The sequence below is a fragment of the Hylaeus anthracinus genome, unplaced genomic scaffold, assembly GCF_026225885.1.
Source record: "Hylaeus anthracinus isolate JK02 unplaced genomic scaffold, UHH_iyHylAnth1.0_haploid 12002, whole genome shotgun sequence".
NCBI lineage: Eukaryota > Metazoa > Arthropoda > Insecta > Hymenoptera > Colletidae > Hylaeus > Hylaeus anthracinus.
Window position 1 is genome coordinate 2,515,585 of NW_026534349.1, and position 19,403 is coordinate 2,534,987.

Here is a 19,403-nt window from a genome sequence, read left to right on the forward strand (position 1 = left end):
CGAGTATAAAAAGTAACAGAATTGAATAATTAAAATTGTATAGTTCATTGATGCATTTACAATTATATAAATAGATATCTTTCCTCTTTTAATACTTAAAATTTAATAAATAAATAAAATTATTTTACACTCTGCGAAAAATAATTTTGAATATTTAGATTACAACAAATAATATACCGAATTTTGTAGCGCTACGAGATAAAAATTATTCGTGATACTCAAGATTAAACGATCCAATGTATATTAAACTCTACGAAGTATTAAATAGTCTTTAAAAAATTTAACTACTACTACACAGACATACAAAACCAGTATTTTACAAGTGTATACATTCTTAATGAATATAGCTCGAATACGTTTCATAAACGGAAACAAATACCTAAAATAATGTATTCTTATTATGATATTAAAGCTAGCAAAAAAACGATAAGTAACTGCAACTGAGTCATTACTTAGATTACGTTCTTTGATTCGGTTTAATGATTTGTCACAGTTGCATCTGTAAAGGCACTTGCATAATTGCAAATATTTACACATCTATCAGTGACAGCTCAGAATTATAATATTACATTATTATATTGTTTCGCGATCGGCGTTTGTAAAATCAGTTCTGTAACTCTGTGTAATAGATTTATAAGAAAGACTACACTTATAAAAATGTCTTCCCCCATTACTCAAGAGATAGTCACTTTTGTTATCACTGGGTGCAAATTCTAATAGATCAATCATTTAGACATGTTTTTATTATATTATGGATACGATACTTTATACCAGAGTAGTATAGAAATTTCAGTAGTAATACTAATCATAATTTGCTTGATAATGTGTACCTTGCTTAAACTCTTTGAATTTCGAATAACTTTACGTCGGTATCATACCAAATCGGTGGTTCAACGTTTCTAAGATATATAACACCCCACATATACGTTCTGAACCAAGCAGTTGTCCCTGCATTTGCTTGATATCGTCTGATAAGAATGGGATGTGGTACTGGTAACAATCCAACTAAAGTGCCGTGTTGTAAAAATTTCAAAATTTCACTTTCATCTGTGAGACCTCTAAAACATTTAAGAAACACATAATCAAAAAAAAAAATATATATATATATATAATCGATTATAACCTACAATATTCGAATAATTTTTATTTTGACAAACTTTAAAATGTAAAAATGATAAATCGTGTTTACTTGTCAATGCATATTTTTTCAACTTGCGGTACAAGAACTTGGAGTAATCGCATAATGGTTTGCAATGGAAGTTTACTCTTCCATTGATACACCCAATCGCTAGACGGAACCCATTGATTTACATTCTTAGAGGAAGTCGTGTGTTCCGCAACTCTGATACCTCCTTTCTGTTTAAATAATAAATAAGTAAGTTCTAAATATTCAAGTCATAGATGAGCGATATAGTTATTTTCTTACCGGTATAACGGTACTTTTTGTAGTATTCATTAAATCCTCAGGACTGTCCGTGTTGTTTTCGTGATTGGTTTTTGCTACGTCAACGGTTACCGAAGGACTTAACGGATGTGCAGATTCTTTTTCGGTCATTTTTTCAATACCTATCGTAAAAGTAATTGGTTAATAGAAATTTTATTAAATTTGGCGATTGGTATTAATGCAGTAACGAGAATGTACCTGGAGTTTCCAATAAAGACGCTTTCAAAGTTCCAGGTTCTGCAGGTTGTGCAGGATGAGATCCTTCCATCGCTGCTTCGTTAACATTTTCACTAGATGTACTAGCAGGTACGTGTCGACGTTGTCTCTTGCTCAGAGACTTTGCAATTGTATTACAATCGCTTGGTAAATTCGCTAACGCGTGAAACACTTGTCGTTTACGTATTATAGTATAAACCAAGTTACTGTTGCCATCAAATTGATACTAATGACATGAATTTTGTAATAAATTTATTCAAATAAAAAACATTCTCTCGCAAATGTATAATTACCTGTATGATATTGTTGAAGATTTCAAGGAGGAAAAATACCAAATGATGATTGGTAGGAGCCGAAAATAAAAACCATGGAGTACTAAATGCCTCGAGTAAATGTAATAATTTCGTACTAGCCACCATTGATAATGTTTTTAAATATGGAGAAACATTGACAAGAATTGTTAGTAGACAATCGAATAATGGCTGTAGCCTTTGATGTCCAGTTGTGATTATCTTGTGGAATACGGTAACTAACAAGTCAGCATGTGTACCTGTAACAATTTTATAATTTTTTATAGCAGTTTAAATAATACTATCTATTGCTATAGTACCTGTAAAAACTGGAATATCCATAGGTACTGTGGCTGTATATGGTTTGTTCAATCTGACCCCAAAGTTACGCTCTCCGCTCAACAAAAGTAGAATAAATACGCCGATATGCATTAATCCAACTCGAGCTACAAAATTATTGTCAGTCATTATACATAAAACAAAAAATTATTTCTATATATTTAATTTTCCAAATTTTGAAAAAACTCACATTGATCTGCACGTGAATCGTTTAAATGATACAATATCGGTACCAATACTTCGAGAACATCTGAACTCTTTAGTACATAGTATAAAAATTTTTTGTTATAATCACACATTTTCCAGAAAAACACCAATAATTCTTGGTGAAAGTGTACTTTTTTAGTCGAATTTGGTAAATATGTCTGCATCAATGGATTATTTAATAATCTCGTAATACCTTTCAGTACAAACTGAAAATCTATAAAAATAGATTTTTAATATTACATATTTCTTCGTTTAAAGTTAATACAATCAAATACAGAGATAAATTATACCTTCATCTCTGTGAATACGACTCAGATAATTAATAAATAAATTATCCCCAAGAGTTCCTTCTTCTAACGTGGCACCACCGCTGGTATCATGATCCAATGTTACTATAAGAATTTGTAAAGAAACGTCGACGAGAGGTTCCAACGAATCGGTAAATAATAAATGGTTATACGGTACTCCGAGTCCAACAGGATCGTACGCGCATACTGTATTTAACAGAGATGTGAACATAGGCAGTGCATGTCTGTTACAGAAACGTGAAAGTTTTCTCTTTAAAACGTGGGAATTCGTCTTTTTATTATATTCGTAAGCTCTCTTACTAATTATTATAGTAAAATTTGTCGTAATTCACCTGTTTTCAGAACTAGTCAAATGTTGGATCCATCTATTTGGTGTAACCGAAAGATCCATAGGGGGATTGTACATGGTTTCACTGAAGCATGTAAGTAACAGTTTCAATAACTCTGTTCTATTTGAATCTAAAATTGGATATCTAGGTGGCGAATGCGCGAATCCTACACCAGCTTCCCAAATATATTCGCAGCTATCTATAGATTGCAATTCTTCTGCTTTATCCTGAGTCATTGAAATATAATTTGTTAATATTTTTATTATCTTTGTATAAATGAAAATACTTACAGGACCAGATTTCCTATTTGCAGCCACTGTAAAATCAGGGCAAAATAACAAGTCCTGAAACAGATACAAATTATAAAGAAAACAAATTTATTAATTTTATTATTTTTAAGAAATAAGTTATCTTACACAAAGCGCATTAAGTAGAGAATGTGCCAGTGGAATGCTTTCTTCGTCTTCTTTACCAGGCAAGCTAGACCAAAAGAATCCCTTCCAATCGGGATCCTCAAAAATATAAGGCAATAGTCTTGTCAATAAACGGCAACAATTCAAAACAGTTTGTTGTTCTCTTTGAGTTCTACAGCTATTGTCGACTGCTTTTACTAATTTCTCCACTGCTTTGTAACATAGTGTAGCTAGATTTGACGGCGCCTCTTCCCTTAGTATACGAATTTCAGGAGCAGGAATTAAAGTAAATATGTCTTGGACATTAGTCACATTTTCAGACCAAAATTGATCCCAGAATGTATCGTCCGTTGCATCGATCACCTACAATTAAAAAATAAACAGATATATTGGCTTAACCTAAATTATCACTCGTTAGAGAACATTCGTGAAGTCGCGTAATATATAAGATTGAATGTAATTTACAAAAAAAGGGATAATTATCGATCCAAGTAAAGAAGCGTGTTTTGGTAATAATAAAAATTGATCATATGGCGATGAACGAGATAATAAACAATAATTTTTACTTGAGTTTTCGACGTCAGCTGAACGACCGCTTTTCTAAAGTTTAATTTTGTGTCAGCATTTCCCATGTTGTTCTATTTTTTATCGACTTACAATTAAAAGATAACGTTTTAAATGATAAAAGTGACTTGTTTCGCTTTAAACAAGAACGATTACGGTCACCGCCATGTTTACACGCTAAACAGTACAGCTGACAACGAGTATAGCAAAGTACCACAGCAGGGTTACCAATAATAACTTATCTTTATTTTTTAACAATAAATTTATTAATGCGAAGGTATTATATAAATAATATTAAACAATGCGATAACTTTTCGAGTACCTTTATATTACAAAGTAATTTATTTACTTTTAATACTCAAAAATAAAAAATTACAACAATACCTTTCTCTCTTGGATCAATAATATAATAAAATTTTTAATAAGTGTTTACAAAGTATAGGGCGATACATCGAAGACGAATACAATATAATTATAGTAAATAAAATTCTCGATTTATTTTCTATATTTTCCTTGAATCCATATTCTATACATTTTTAACTGTTTTCCTCTATTCACTTGCAACCTTCTATCCGCTAGATTTTGTTCTTCCACAAACCGACAACTCGTAAATAATGTCGTAACATCTTCTACAAATAAATAGATGGCATTCAATTCTTAGTATAAAGAAAATTTTATGACATAATCATAAACAAAAATGAAATATACCTTGGGTAAAAAAATATACCCTAGTTCCATCCCCTCGAGCATAAAAATTTTCTGCAAGACAACTCCCTTGTTTGAATCTTAATTGAGCTAAATCATATCTTCCGTAATCCCTAAATAAAACTAATCCACCTGGCTTTAAATATTTATGTACTTGTTCGATAACGTGCTTCATTCTGTAAATAAAATGTAATCCATAAATTTCCCTTTAAATTCAACTGCATGGTTTCTTATATTTAATTAAAGAAAATATATACTTGTCAGGATTTATAGCAGAAAGAACAAATATTAATATTACAATGTCTAGACTTTCAGGTTGAAAAGGTGTTTGCCATTTTTCTTGGGTGGCATCCAGAACAAAAGCTTTACATCTAGATGTATCGTATGCAGGATTCTGTTTTAGTATATCTATCGCTCTCGTGGAAAAGTCACAACAATATACAAACAAATTTGGATCTGTATTATACAAAAGTATAGGGAACACTGTGTTTCCTACCCCACACCCAATCTCCAAAATTTTACTTCCATTAGAACTGGGCAGATTGAGAATTTTAATATGAGTTTTCATGCTACTTCCATCTTCATCCTTAATTTCGGATCTCAGAGGTTGCTTAATATTTTGTTTTACAGTAGCTGGGGCTAGCTCTGGAAATTCTGTGAATAACCAGTGTCTATCCTTGAAGAATCTGCATTAAGAATACATCTCGTTCGTATATTCTGTATAAATTAATTATATAATTATTCGTACATATAATTTATCCATGTACTTATTTACGTGTATCCCATAAAATTTGTCCCAATATTTGTTAGCTTCACATTCGTATTCTCGGATTTTTTCATTTGGTAACGTCACGGTTGAATTCTCCACTACTTTTTGTTGAGCCAATTTCTGCTGTTCCTCGTCCCATGTGACGTTGTCCCTTTAAACAATAATTATAAAAGAGCAACGTTCGATCAACTGCAAAGTATATTTAAATCGAATGAAACGGATTAATTATTTTTTTAATTTAAATTGACATTGCCACTGGAATTTGTAGGTTAGGATTTTATAACCTTTGTTAGTAAACGTTAAGTAATAACAGATTTCTACCACGCATTGTGTTGAAATACATTGGTATCATTAGAAAGGATTCTGCTGCCAAATTGAGGCCTCTTTTCGTTCGATTCGTCTTGCTTTACTTCGAACGGATCCTCTGCCATCTTTACCAATATTTACATTCAGTGCTTTGTAGGATAAGCACGCGTGTACCAAGTTACCAACAGTCAACAGTTACCAAGTTCAACCAAGTAACGCGTGATAAGAATGCTTCGGTACCACGTGATTTACGAAGAATCCGATTGGTTCGATAAGGCTCTGTTAGAAATTGGGGCCCTGTCACAAGTCACATGGTTTTGTAAATTACAAAACTTTTGTTGTCGAAAACAGATTAGAAGGCAAGGAAAGTAAATCGTTCTAAAAAAAACTGTGAGATTCGACTTGTAAATGTGCAATAACATCGTTATCTAATCAAATACATTCATATTGTTTAATGCAGGTTAGTAAATGACATCAAAATTGGAGGTTACATCGAGGCGCTCGTTTAAAGATACAGTAAGACCCTAATTAAAAGTCCGAATCGCTGTTCCGAAACAACATCGATATCAAATAACCTCCATGATTATCCTCGCGAAGTAATCCTTTTGCTTTCTATTTCTTTTAATCGATATATCATTTAGGTTTGACATGCATAACAAATTCCCTGGTACAAAATTAAATTTGCTAGAGATCATTGTAATAGGACACTCGCAGATCAACGACCTAGGAGACAGATATAGGTTGAGGGCGCCTGGTATGCGGAAACAGGATGGGTGTGACGCAGAGGGTGCAGGTTGAGGGTGGTACGTTGCGTCATTGGATGATTGGTACCGCACGAACGAATGGTATGATAGCGTTTTTTTTCTTCTCTATTCTCGAATCGATACGACTCTCGAATATCCGTAAAATTTCAATTTGTTCGAGATACATTTAACGACTAAATACACGGTAACTTTTGAATTCGGACACTTTGTAACGTTTACTTTTGTCATTTTATAGGCGTTGCGTTAAAACATCGTGTCTAGTTAACAAACGTTTATCCGTTTAACTCGTTTCGTATGAAATGTTTCGTATGAAATAAGCGAAAGAAAACGATGTCTCGTCGAGTACAGCAGAGTTAAAGTGCATAAAATTCTCCGAAAGAAGCCAGATATAGATTTCCCTCGGCAACACGTTACCAAGGGCTACATGCTTCTTCTTCCGTTACTGCATGGTGCTTCATGGCTCGTCGTGGGTGGCTGCCGTGATGTCCTAATCCCGCTAAGTCCCTAGGGGTGAGATCGATACATCCATTCCTCTTTCCCTCATGTTTTCACGGTGGTTAGTACTCGCTGATTTTTACTGATTCCAAAAAAACATAACAAACGTACGTTTAATAGAAATTTTTTCCATTTATGATTTTCCTGTGATACATACAAATTTGTACAACGATAAGATATTTGGATTCGTTTAATTTTAGATGACGATGGAACGTTAGAAAACGTTCGAGTAGCTTTAGGGTATTCTGTCGACCGGATTGGAGATATGTAATAAAAAATTCTTATTTTGTAGAAATAGAAGAGCATCGATGGTAGAATTCTTAGCGTGGAATTCGGAGACGGAAGGGTTGGCGCAGATGAAGCGTCAGGGAGAAACATGCGCAGAAAAAGCGAAAGAATCAAACATGGAACAGCGGAAACAGGTCCTCGGCTTTTTGCGACAGAACGAAATTTTGTGGAATATTTCGACATCTGGAATCCTATTTAAAAAAAAAAAAAAAAAAAAAAAAAAAAAAACAGAGAAACGATGTAACGAGGACACAGAGCGTGACCCGGATGAAGAATTGGGACGCGAGTAGCCCGCAGTACGAGCTCGATTTAAAAATTGTCAAATAAAAACTAGAATTCTCTGTACGAGCAGGATTCGAAAAGAATCGACAGGTCCAAGTTTGACAAATTATCGGTTATAGGCGTCAGGTCTCGACCGTTTTCCGCGGTATTGTCTCCGGTCCATTTGCTATTTACATTTTACGAGCTGCTGGGGAATTCGGGCTTCGGAGCGTAATTGCCGTGAATACGGGCCAGCATGGCTGTTGATCCGGCTCGAAAAATATAGGGAGAACTGTCGCGATGTTCTGGCTCCGCCCTTGTCTTTCCGAAACGTGTATTCCTCGAGGATGAGGAGAAAGGTACGAAAGGAGGTTACGAACAAATTTGCTTGTTTTTCGTTCGTGTTTAAAAATGTTCTACGGGGATAAAAATTTGTCGTGGATAAAACTATGGATGGATAAGCGTATGTCTCTGCGATATAGACACGTACGTGCGTAAAGGGATGTATGTATATATGGTGTATAGGAAGGACGAGGAGGCTGCGAGGAAGAGGAAAGCGAGTAAAGAAAGCGACAGAAAAAGATAAAGGAGGGAGGGATAGGAGGGCTGGAGGAAAGGAGGAGAGGGCAGGGAGATGCAGAGATAGACAGAGATCGTAGCAAAGGGATGAAAAGGTAGAATGGTCGCGAGAGGGTGAGAGGGAGAGGAAGGAGAGTAGAGAACTCTGCGCGCCGCAGCGCTACGGGGTGGTTGCCCTCGTCTGCGCTTTGTGGGAAATGCCCGCTCAATAACGCGTAGGTCCTCGTCTGCCCCTTCTCACCCTCGGAGGCATCGCAGCAAGGGCCACTGCCCCAAAAGGCATGGCCACCCGTCTAACAACCCTTATCCTACTCTCCCTCCTACCCAGAAGACACTCCTCGAGTCCTCCTCCTCCTTCGAACGTTTCGCGCCGTCCGAAAAGGATCGAACCTTGGTCCTTATGTCCATGTCCATGTCCACGTCAACTCAGGGACGAACCCTGGATCGATGCACCCGGATCGATCGATCTAGCGATCGCAGGAATCGCGAGCGGTTGACCTAAACGGAAGACTTAACCAGAAGACCGTCCTTCGACGACGTCCACCTCCGTGACGTACATTGTACGATATTATCCCGTCAAGTGGAGACAATCAACAGCGATAAATTAGGAGAAACGAGATCGAATTGCTGCACGGATCGCGACAGAGGCACTTACACTCCTCGACAAGGTGACACAACACGCTTAACCCTTCGACACCGATGATGCTGGGTCACTTTTCCGACGTTAATTTCGAAGTCCCATACCTCTGTCATCGAGAGCGTCGAGCCATGTGTTTACATTGTAACTGGATCCGTAGCAATCGGTTCTCCCCGCTATTCGAACTTTTAGCGACAGAAACGTTTCGAACATGATCGCAAAAGAAGTAGTTTTCGGGACAAAATGTTAACGAAAAAAATTGGTTACGAGGCAATATTAATACGGTAATAATATTTGCACGTAAAAATTCGATTCTAAGCCTTCTTTTGTAGCGCGTATGGACTTGGATTTCCGAGATGGAAATATGGACTTGGACTCGGACTCGGTGTCCGAGGGTTAACCATTATCGTATCGAAAAATGTTGCGCTAACGCTACTCGATATGTAAAAAAAAAAAACAAATAAAAAAAAAAAATAAATATACACGTCGAATTGTGTAACATCCTCCTTTTCGAAGTCGGTTAAAAACAACGCGACCGAAGAAAACGCTCGAAGAATCTTGCTCGAGGATGCCTGATACAATTGTTTGAATCCAGTTCAATAACGACGAATAATCAGGATACGGCTCGACGGAATTCATCCCAACGTAGAGATCGCATAGAAGGAAACAGTTCCTATCGAACAAGAAGAATACTTATTGATCCGGCAGGGGGTGGATATAGCGAGTACGGCTTGTACAATACTTAAACGCCATCCGTCGCGAAAACTATAAACGACGCCAATTTACTTCGTTTGACGTTGGAAATTTCATGCAAAACTTATGCGAACGAATCGTTCTCGGAAAGGGTCATCGAGTACCTCCAGGGAACAGAGTCTGTTCAACAGACCCACTACCGAGAAAGTGGATTATTTTCTATTCTCAATCGACCGAGGCCAATTCTACGCTGGTGAAGCTTTACTTGTATATAAAAAATAAAACGACACGAACACGTGCGTAATTTAAATATATATTCTTTTCGCAGAAGTGCGCGTACGACGGGCATACTTTTAGCGAAGCGTCACGATTTCAATGGGATTCGTTAAAAGGTACAGTTTCGCGGAGCGATTCAGGGGGAATAACCCTGCACCACCCTATACCGACGGAATATATAATCTCGGGGTCATTGCCCGAACGATCTTTGGGGGTTCCACCATGCCTGCAACGAGGGTGAGGTGCCTCGGGAGTACCGTGCTGATATCGACCACTTTCCCCAAAAGCTAAAACGCGAAGACGAAATTAAACATCTCGGCCAGTTCCGTTCGTAAATATCTAAAATGTTAACCGACATGCGCACCTGGAAAGAAAACGCTGTAAATAGAAATACGCGGCCGCGAGACAAAGAAATACCTCTGCGCGCGTCTTTATCCTTTATCGCAGTCCAGCGATAACTTTATCGTTCAGGCGCTTTAAATATTTGTTTAAATTGTTTCAGGGTGGAGGATCGCAGCTGCCTCCTTGGTCCCGGTTCGGCGCGTTGTCGCGTATACCGGAAAGACAATCGGTCTCGTTTAAAACGCGTCGAAAGCGATGTAATACCGAGGGATATCGATAGCGTGCGTTAAGGGATTTAACGATCCATCCGTTCGTCGCGCATTCGATTGGTCAATGGGGGTGGGGCGGGCGGGGGGAGGGGGGTGGTGGCGGCGATTTCGTCGCAGAACCGTACACTGCGGTTGGAATAACTTCGATTCGGATTTTACAGCATGCGTGCAAATAGATGCGTAGATACCGGCCGCTCGTATCTATTTATAACGGCGACGGATCGCGGGGCAATTGACCGCGTGGCCTTGACTTCCTGTTGACCCGAGTGCCCCTAGGGAATTTTGGCGTACCTCGTGGAATCTCTTGCCGTGATACTTGAAGGAATTCGTCTAACAAACTTGTTTATAACGCTTCGCGCGAATCGTACCGAAAGAAAAGAAAAAAACAAAAAAAAAGAAAAAACAGCGCGCCAGGTCTAGCACGCCCGAGCACGAGAACAATTTTATTCGAATGATGGACGACGGATAAAATCGAACGAAGAACGATTTATTCGCCAAGTACTCTGTTGGCGACACGCTCGATAGCGAGGATTTATAATCAACGTGTCGATACGCGATCTTCGAAAAATATCGCTCTCGGCCTTCCTGTCGTAACGATTGACGCGTGCCTGCGGGCGGTGTGGCATGTTTACAGCCGAGATATTTATAACGACTTGAAATATCTTTTTAGACGAGCCCTTGTGTGCGATCTACGCCCTAGTTGCTTGCGCGTACGAAGGCAGCGTGCGAAGGGACAGGCGCGAATCGTGATCGATCGAACGAAGCGTGAAAACTAAAAGGAACTTCAAAATCTTTTTGTTTTATCTAAAGAAATAGAATCAAATCGAAAGAAAAGCCTCGGTACTCGCGACACGGCACGACGTGCGAAAAGACAGAGGACAGGAGAGCCCGGAGCTCGTACGGTGTCTCAACGAAATCGGGCGTATCGATTCTCCGCGAATAACTTTGTTTAGCTTACTCGGGTCTACGTGGTTTTTTTCTGCAATCGGTAGGAAACCTGTTCGTACGAGCAACGGAATGTCTGAGTGGCTGCCGTCCTCTCATCTCTTTGCAATTCCACGCGTAGTAGAACGAGTCGACCAGGTGAGATCGTTCATTCTGCAAAGGGACATATTTGTTTCAGACTGCGAGGAGGAGGTGCACGAGTGGACGCGGCGAAATCGAAGTTTGAAAACAACGAGGTGAAACAGGAAGGGGCCGGATGGGCTGGGAAAGGACCAAGGGGGACGTGAAAATAAAACGCTGCAATTCAGGGGGATACCATCGCCGTTCGCGTAAATAGCCAGAACGGACCTTTAAAAATGAATTTCTGAGCGAGATCGGAAAGTTGAACGCGTCGACATCGATATTAAGATAAAAAAAAAAAAAAAAAAAAAAACCAGAAAAGAGTTCTTCTATGTTAAAAATGTTCATCGGCGCCCCGATAACAGGGATTTCATTCATCTCCCGTCTGTTGACAGATATTTGAATTTATTTCTACCAGCGTCGGCCGCATTACGGTTCACATCGAAGCTGATCGGGCAACGAATATTAATTGGACGTCGAGGTGCAGGGATAAGACTAGAAAGAACAACGTAACGGAGAAGAAAGGAGGCAGAAAGAGACGGATAAACTCGTAGGAGGTTGTGGAGGATGTCGAGAAATGAAGGCCAACGGCCTTGACCTTGTCCGTGACTTCGTAGTGAATGAGAGAGAAAGAGAAGGAGAGATACAAGAAAATACACCGGTCAAAACAAAGTGGCCTGCTTTCTTCTTCACCTTCGGTGTCTACGTGGCCACGACAGGCAAATTCAGGTAAACGGGCAATCGATATTAACGACCAAGACGCCGGGTACCCACGGTACCCTAGAAACGACCCCGGACGCGCAAAGGCCAAGAAAATTCGGTTCGGTGATCGTGGATTCACCGAAGGATGCCCGCTGACTCAGCCTCGTTTGTTTGGATAACGACGAAACCTATTAAACGGAATTACAAGCTATTAGAACGGAAGGGTACGTAATTTTCAGGTTTCGGCGAAAACGTAAATGCAGCTATTCTTATCTCTGAAAAATGACTCTTCGTATTTACGTGTATACTTAAGCCTGATAAGTCGGAACATCGACCAACTGTTTCTTATTTGCATCGAAGCCCCGATCGAGTCCTTAGTACGTAACGGTCTCGTCACGACCGAATGTTTTTTTTTTTTTTTTTTTCAATTTTAGGTTTACGCTATCCATCTTTCAATTATTCGTATCGCCGTTTGATTTTATTACGTGTCATCCATCGAAAATGTTGCAGCGTAAGGTAACCGGGAAATCGTACGACAAAAATAATTAAGATTAACGATGTTACGGACGAATGACTGATTAATTCGTAGAAAGCTGGCAATGTTGCAGAACTTTCTCGGTATCGGTTTAGAAGGTATGAAATTTTCCGGCACGATACAAAATCGCACAGACAAGATTGTACGATAACGAGTAATTTATATTTATTTTTATAGTTCTTCCTAAGGTTTTCGCAAAGTAGAGGCATATGTCCGAACATCTGTTCGTCATAAAGTCAACATTATCGTTAGCGAAAGTATTGTTATCGTAATGGTAAACTTCTTGTAACTATAGACACGCGCGATAAGCTCGGTGATGATATAAGTGAAATGTACGGTTAGTTCCTTACGTCTAGTTCTTGGCAACGTGTAAACTACTCGTAATGTTACTTCCGATACATCGCAAAATTTATCCATCTCATTTGTGTCGGTGTTTGTTTGATTAAATCTAACGATTTCATGGACGGTATATCGAATGCAAAACAAAATGTATGCATAAGAATCGTATTATAGCAGATAAGATTGTTTTACAGTCTAATTGTAACCTAAAATCTAATGTAAACATGAGATGAACGAAAAGATGTCGTTGCGAAGAAGAAAATGAAAATAAAAGGCACCTAATGAGTTGGTACGCCAATGGACGAAAATCTCCGTACGATTAGAAATGTAAAGATCATTTTTAGTCTACTCTCGATACGCGATAAAAAGAAGAAAATTTACCGATAACGATGTAATAGAGCCGCTCTCGAAGACTGCGAGTGGATCAATTTAGCGAAACGCGTTACAGCGCGAACTCGATCGATTTAGATTGAAGATTGCAGCCCGTTTTGTCTATGAGGGTTCTATGAATGAGAAATGTCGATGACCGCGAAGAAAATTACCGTGGTTTGCCGTTGAAAAAAGGGAATAAAAAGCGAGAGGAAAATCTCGTCTCCTGACCTCGAGGGAGTAGGAGAAGTGAGTGAGGTCGTTCCACGATCGATAACGCGAGTCTCTCGCAAGAAGGTGCGAAAGAACCTCGTCGGGCACCAACGAAAGGGCCGAAAGAATCGATCTCGTCCTATGAAAAGAAAGAGAGAGAGTGAGAGACCTTAATACAACCTACCGGTTTTTCTTCTTTAACAAACGCTCGACGAACGAGCGAGGAGAGACTCGGTACTATCTCAGGTAGATTTCTACATAAGAGGGCATACGGCACACACGTTTATTGCCGCATCGCGAAGGGTCGCGTATACGGGGGTGAGTGTACCACCCGCCACTGTCTGTCATCTGTTTTCTCTCTCTTCTTTTTTCATTCTCTTCCCTCGTATCGTCCTTCGTTTTCCGTCTTCGTTTATCGCGCGAGCGCTCTTGATCGCAGTCTCCGTCGTCCTCACCGCTCGTTCATTCGCATGCCTGCCAACTGCGCCACGCCGAAACTCGTCGAGAAAACCGCGGTGATCACGGTCCCTCTCTCCTCTGCGTCATTCGTTAGGTAGTAGCTTCCATCCTCGTCGTACCGCACGAACGGCCGTTTGTTGCCTCTTCGTCGCACTCGCAGAGCTCGTAAGATATCGCTCGCGTACCGTGATACCATGGACCAGGGCCGTCATCAGGCAGGGTCACGTGCCCCTAGGCGCCACGTTACGAGGGCGCCTTTACAAGTAATAAGATTAACGCTCTAGTTTGATATAAAACCTAACGACGAGGTAAACGACCAACAACTCGCGAGGAAAATTGATCGTTTCGAGCGGTAAACGAGAGAAAACGTTGTTCGATTCCAAGTCGATGATTTCGCCATTTGACAATTTTTGTTTCTAATATGGAACACGTGGCTATTGTACAAAACGGTCGAATAACGTGTAACATATTTCTAGATATGGTAGTTACGGTAACTTATCGCGAAAGAGTATTTAGTAGACTGAAACTAATTAAAATTTATCTCGGGTCGATCGCGTGCCAAGAATGACTTTGCGGTTTGGCAACATTGTCGACGGACGATCAAATTGCAACAACTATGTATTAATTTATACGACGTTACGATAGAGATTTTCAATTTGAAGTTTACGTTTCAAATGTTCACGTTTCTATCCTTTCATTTTTCGTGTTAGCATATGTTTACGTTGACAGGGATTGTCGTGAAAATGATTTCGTCTATGTTGGTCTTTTAGAAACGCCGGTATACGTGCATTTGAGTATTTACCTGAAAGAGACTGGACGAAGGGTGGTGTATCCGAGTGTTGGCCCGGGATACGAAAATAGGTAGACACGGCCCTATCGGTGAGCATGTGTTGAGTGGCGGTCGTGCAGACAGGTGCGGCCGCCGGAGCCCCACCGTTGGTGGTGGCGCTCGCAACGCCTCCAAGCGGCGACTCTCCTTAGTTTCGAGCAAGATGGGCGAACCTCGCCGGGCAGTAGCTTAGACTCTACCTACAAGACAACACATACACTAAATGTTTCCTAACCACAAGTAACAATTAATTGTACATTTATTTTATTTAAGGGAACACAAACTCTATTTTTGTAACATGCTGTATTAGTAGTGCTCCGTGGAATTTGTACGATAGTAAAAAGGTGCGAGCCGCGGCGAGATACAACGGAAAGAAGAAGACGACGACGACGGAAAGCACGGTAAAGATAGAGGACGGTTTCGCGATAGCTGGAAGATCGAGTTGTGAAAGAAGAAAAAAAAGTAAGAAGAAACGGTGATCGGATAGAACGCGAAGAACGAAGACAAGGGACTAAGAATACAGCGACCCGAAACGACGAGGACAACGACAAAGGGGACAATCCCGACGAAGACGGCAACGAGGTGGATAAGGACGATCGTACCGCAACAGTGGCCGCCACTGAGGCTGAAAACGACAGCGAAGTAGGTGATAATCCTCGGCGTAGTCTCTCCGCTCGTTGACTCGGCTCTCGGTGTAGCCAGCCGATTATCTCGGTGTGGTGCGTGTTTTAATATTACGAGTTACGACGTGGAGAAAAGTGTACGACTGATAGTAGTAGTGAAGTGTATAGCCGACACACCCTCTTGACACTCGACATCCGTGTCTTGTATCGCCATCGGTTCGGCTCTCTACCCCCTTCTTTTCCCATCTTCTCGCTCTTTTCTTTGAGTACATTTACGTAGTACAACGCGTGTACATTCGGTCGCTACAACCAGAAAGCCGCGGCACACCACGTCCCTCTTCCTTCTGTTCTTCCTCCCGTCTCTATCCCCCCCCCCCCGTATCTCTACCATCTTCTTCTCTTTCTTTCATACGGTGCAAAGTGATTTATCGTTGCCGCTCGTCGCATCGGATTTCGTCGGTGTTTAAAACCATACCGACCGGCTATCGTGTCCCTTTGCTTTGCGTTCGTAACCATACGTACCGTACTTCGTCCTAGCTCTATCCCCTCCCGACAACACCCCCCCTCGTTTTACGAAGCGTCTCACCCACACCTATTCGTCCTCTCTCTCTCGCTTTATTCCTCGCCTCTTTTTCTGCCTCCGCTCCACCCCGGTTTATCGGCCGATCGGAGTGCAAATTCGTTCGTGACCGTGCTTGTGTGGGTTCTGCATCTAACCAGTGTGTCGGGAGATACGAAAAACACGGCTGACGCCGCTCTCTTGGCAACGCCAGACCAAAAGCCAGCGACGACGTGCGAGTACGATTAGAAATTCGAGAGAGAGAGAGAGAGAGAGAGAGAGACTTTTGCCGTAGTAATAGGACCGACGGCACGGTATCGTTTCGTTTGGCGCCACGAGCGATAACACCGCTAATATGTCCGTGAGAATGGAAAACGTAGCCGCGCCGAGGAAGCTCAACTATAAAATGATGGTGAGTATCGTAAACGCTAATCTTTTTCTACCATTTGTCTCGTCCGTTCGAATCATCTGTGAATCGCGATACTCATATCGTCGCGTTCCAACGCTCACGTTGCCCCGAGACCATGCGTGCATACTTGTGTATACACGCTCTTGGAAAACGTAGCATTACCATGGGGGCGACCGATGGCCACGAACCTTGCGGAACCGGCGTAGTTTGACAGTTTGCCGCGGGGCGTCTGCTGCCCCACCCAGTCTCCTCTTTCTCTCCCCCACCTTAACCTCTCTCGACCGTCTTCACGTATATCCCTTATTACTTATTTCTTTCCTTCTTCATTTTCTTTCTATCTATCCTATCTATCTATCGTATCGTACCCAACGATTCGGTTTAACGACAAACATCTATCCGAGATGAGCAAAATTTCATTCAAACGATAATTATAGACAACGTACAGTACAACAGTTTGTTTCACCAAACGATCGAATCTTTGCCTACTCGTCCTGAAATACTTCGTTCTATAATTCGAATTTTAATATGTTTTTCTACGTAAGAATTTTGCCCATCTCTCGCGTCGAGCGTGTAACGAGTCGTTTCTCGTGATATTTTGTGACATGTGAATTACTGATAAATATTAGAAACTATCCTCGTACCGAAAGAATAATTGTAGGAAGTGAATTTTTAGCTACCAACTGTTTTCGCATTCAACATTTTTCTCTGCCTCTGTTGAATTTTGAAAAATTAACAAAGTCATAGTTGAGTTGTTTTTAAATCGTATCATAGGTAGAGTATAAACGATGGAAACGTACCAAATAAAAGTCATTAGCAGCTCGTTACTAGTCGTTACCGAAATAAATGTATTCGATGTAGTACACTTGATACTGTATATCTTGATTTCCGTTAGAAGATTTAACTTTTGATATTTCAAATGAGGGATGAAATTCATTTTCTTTAAAAAAAAAAAAAAAATTCAATTGTAAAAACAGGGTATTAGTCGCATACGTACGGTCCTGGCATTCTGCGCAGACTCTTGCCGTCTCTTCCTGTTCTCTGCCTACTTTCAATTGCTACGCTTTTCGCAGAATAATTCATATTCATATTCGATTGTTCCGTGCTTCTCTATATTAAATAAATCGAGTTCGATAAACGGCGTTTAAGTGCGATAATACGTTTAAAATTTCGGATAAGAAATTACATTTCGATCGATCGATCGATCGATCGACAGAGGTACGGTAAACTGATAACGGTAGTACATTATTCTCTGCGACAACACAGATCTCTTCCATTAAACAGAAATATTATCTCGCCTTTATTTCGCGAACAGTTTCTGTATTTTCGTTGCTTGACTTGCGTGCATACACATGTATTACCGCAAAATATTTGACGCGCGTCTAGCGCTGTTATCGTCGTAACATTTCCGTCATTATTTGACAGCGTCTCGCCGCTTATTCCGATATTTAGTTGCTTGTGAAAGCGTCGTGGAGCCACTATCCGGAAGCATTCTTAATATGCACGTTGATATTCAGTGTAGCCAACTTCATCGCGCGCGATGACATTTTTGTTTTAGTTGTTCGATCGACGATGCGTTTTTATGTCTATGGACATCTTTTCGTTTCGTGAAGTGGAAGAAATTCGAAGAAACTCGTGGACGAAAATTTCGTCACGATAGAAATGTTGAGCGCAGTCGCGAAATATTGTCTCGCTGTCAAGGATATCGGTAATCCATTGTTTCGTACTCTTCGGGATTCTGTTTAGCATTCATATACATAGTCATTGGAGAGGTTATCGCACGGTAAACGCGTTCAAATTCGTTGACATGCAAACATTTGTTGTTTTCAGTGTTGCCAGAATATAACCTCTTCGGGAACGAATTACTTAATTAGAAATAAAGTAAAATTTTATTTAATTGAACGTTTGGTACGTTGAACGGAGATATTTACAAAACAAATGGAAAAGTTGATGCGAGGTCGAGAAGACGTTGTCGAAGCGATGGGATCGTGGAGGTCAGTTCACGGTAACCACTTTTATCGTTACCGTACTTTGAACCTCGCAATCTGAAGTATTTAACAAATCAAATATGTTATCAAGATTGCGTATTCCTATCTGTAACGTATTAACGCCCAAGTGTCTCTGCATCTAATGCATTCTCGCGATAATTTTATTATCTACATTTTCGATATCCATTGGAGTGTTTTTTCAACGATTATCGATATCCAGTGCAAAGTTGTTGTCTAACAGCGATGGGCAAAACACCAGGCTTCGAATAAATCTGAAGTTTGAATTTTGAATCCGAATTTTGAACATTTCCCAAAGAAGGAAACGAAACAAACACATCGGCAAACTGCAGATTTATTCGAAGCCTACGGTTTTGACCATCTCTGTTGTCTAATAGAAGCTTGAGGTTTCAACGGGCGAAAAAGCTTTCCACGTGCATCTGACGCTCGTCTGCAACCCGATCGGGCTCGGTCGTTGCATTATCTCTAGAATTATCGAGTATCTGTACCTAATGTAGTACGCATGGCGATAGGGACCTGCGCTCTACCATGCAAAGCATCTTAAAATCAAAGGGGAACGGGATGGGTCCTTGACTCGTCACTCGCGTCGCTTGAATTCGATCCGTTCTGAAAAGCACACGTGACTCTACAAGTCTACGGGTCTTTTGTACTCTAGCAAAGATACTCACGTACTACGATACTACATTACGTATACAGGGTGTCTCAAAAATGTTGGAGGTCCTTGAAATGGGTGGTACGGGAGGTGATTTGAAACAAGTTTTTCCTTAGCGAAAATGTTGTACGAGGCTTCGTTAAGGAGATATT

General features: G+C 40.3%; 3 protein-coding genes and 1 long non-coding RNA gene across 10 annotated transcripts in view; 2 read left to right on the forward strand and 2 right to left on the reverse strand.

Annotated features, from left to right (window-relative positions):
- Window positions 1-835: 835 nt before the first annotated feature.
- On the reverse strand, window positions 836-4,296 carry LOC128892565 (protein HID1). Its single transcript, XM_054153103.1, has 12 exons — window positions 4,113-4,296; window positions 3,550-3,909; window positions 3,424-3,477; window positions 3,137-3,360; window positions 2,787-3,028; window positions 2,480-2,710; window positions 2,271-2,396; window positions 1,954-2,210; window positions 1,643-1,886; window positions 1,427-1,566; window positions 1,190-1,356; window positions 836-1,058 (listed from the first exon to the last, which is right to left on the reverse strand). The coding sequence occupies exons 1-12, from the start codon at window positions 4,176-4,178 to the stop codon at window positions 836-838; spliced, it is 2,334 nt and encodes a 777-aa protein (XP_054009078.1). The 5' UTR covers window positions 4,179-4,296.
- A 212-nt stretch (window positions 4,297-4,508) lies between these two features.
- Window positions 4,509-6,102, reverse strand: LOC128892251 (tRNA N(3)-methylcytidine methyltransferase METTL2). Of its 3 annotated transcripts, none has more exons than XM_054152529.1 (5): window positions 5,906-6,102; window positions 5,583-5,735; window positions 5,073-5,501; window positions 4,819-4,991; window positions 4,509-4,739 (listed from the first exon to the last, which is right to left on the reverse strand). In XM_054152529.1, exons 1-5 carry the CDS (start codon window positions 6,013-6,015, stop codon window positions 4,606-4,608), a joined length of 999 nt encoding a protein of 332 aa, XP_054008504.1. In that variant the 5' UTR covers window positions 6,016-6,102; the 3' UTR covers window positions 4,509-4,605. The 3 variants fall into 3 exon arrangements, with proteins under 3 accessions (XP_054008504.1, XP_054008505.1, XP_054008506.1); XM_054152530.1 differs by having other exon boundaries at window positions 5,591-5,735; window positions 5,906-6,047; XM_054152531.1 differs by having other exon boundaries at window positions 5,591-5,735; window positions 5,869-6,007.
- Window positions 6,103-6,115: 13 nt separating this feature from the next.
- On the forward strand, window positions 6,116-9,790 carry LOC128892253 (uncharacterized). 2 transcript variants are annotated; one of them, XR_008461032.1, is made up of 3 exons: window positions 6,116-6,735; window positions 6,890-7,164; window positions 7,442-9,790. It is a non-coding gene; the product is annotated as an uncharacterized LOC128892253 (long non-coding RNA). The 2 variants fall into 2 exon arrangements; XR_008461031.1 differs by having other exon boundaries at window positions 6,117-6,735; window positions 6,890-7,210.
- Window positions 9,791-15,190: 5,400 nt separating this feature from the next.
- Window positions 15,191-19,403, forward strand: part of LOC128892249 (protein alan shepard) — a 27,720-nt gene continuing 23,507 nt past the window's right edge. Inside the window, exon 1 of one of the 4 annotated variants that reach the window (XM_054152525.1) lies at window positions 15,191-16,599. In XM_054152525.1, the coding sequence (XP_054008500.1) occupies window positions 16,543-16,599 (57 nt within the window). In that variant the 5' untranslated portion in view covers window positions 15,191-16,542. The remainder of the gene's footprint in view (window positions 16,600-19,403) is intronic. The other 3 variants (XM_054152524.1, XM_054152526.1, XM_054152527.1) reach the window with 3 other exon arrangements.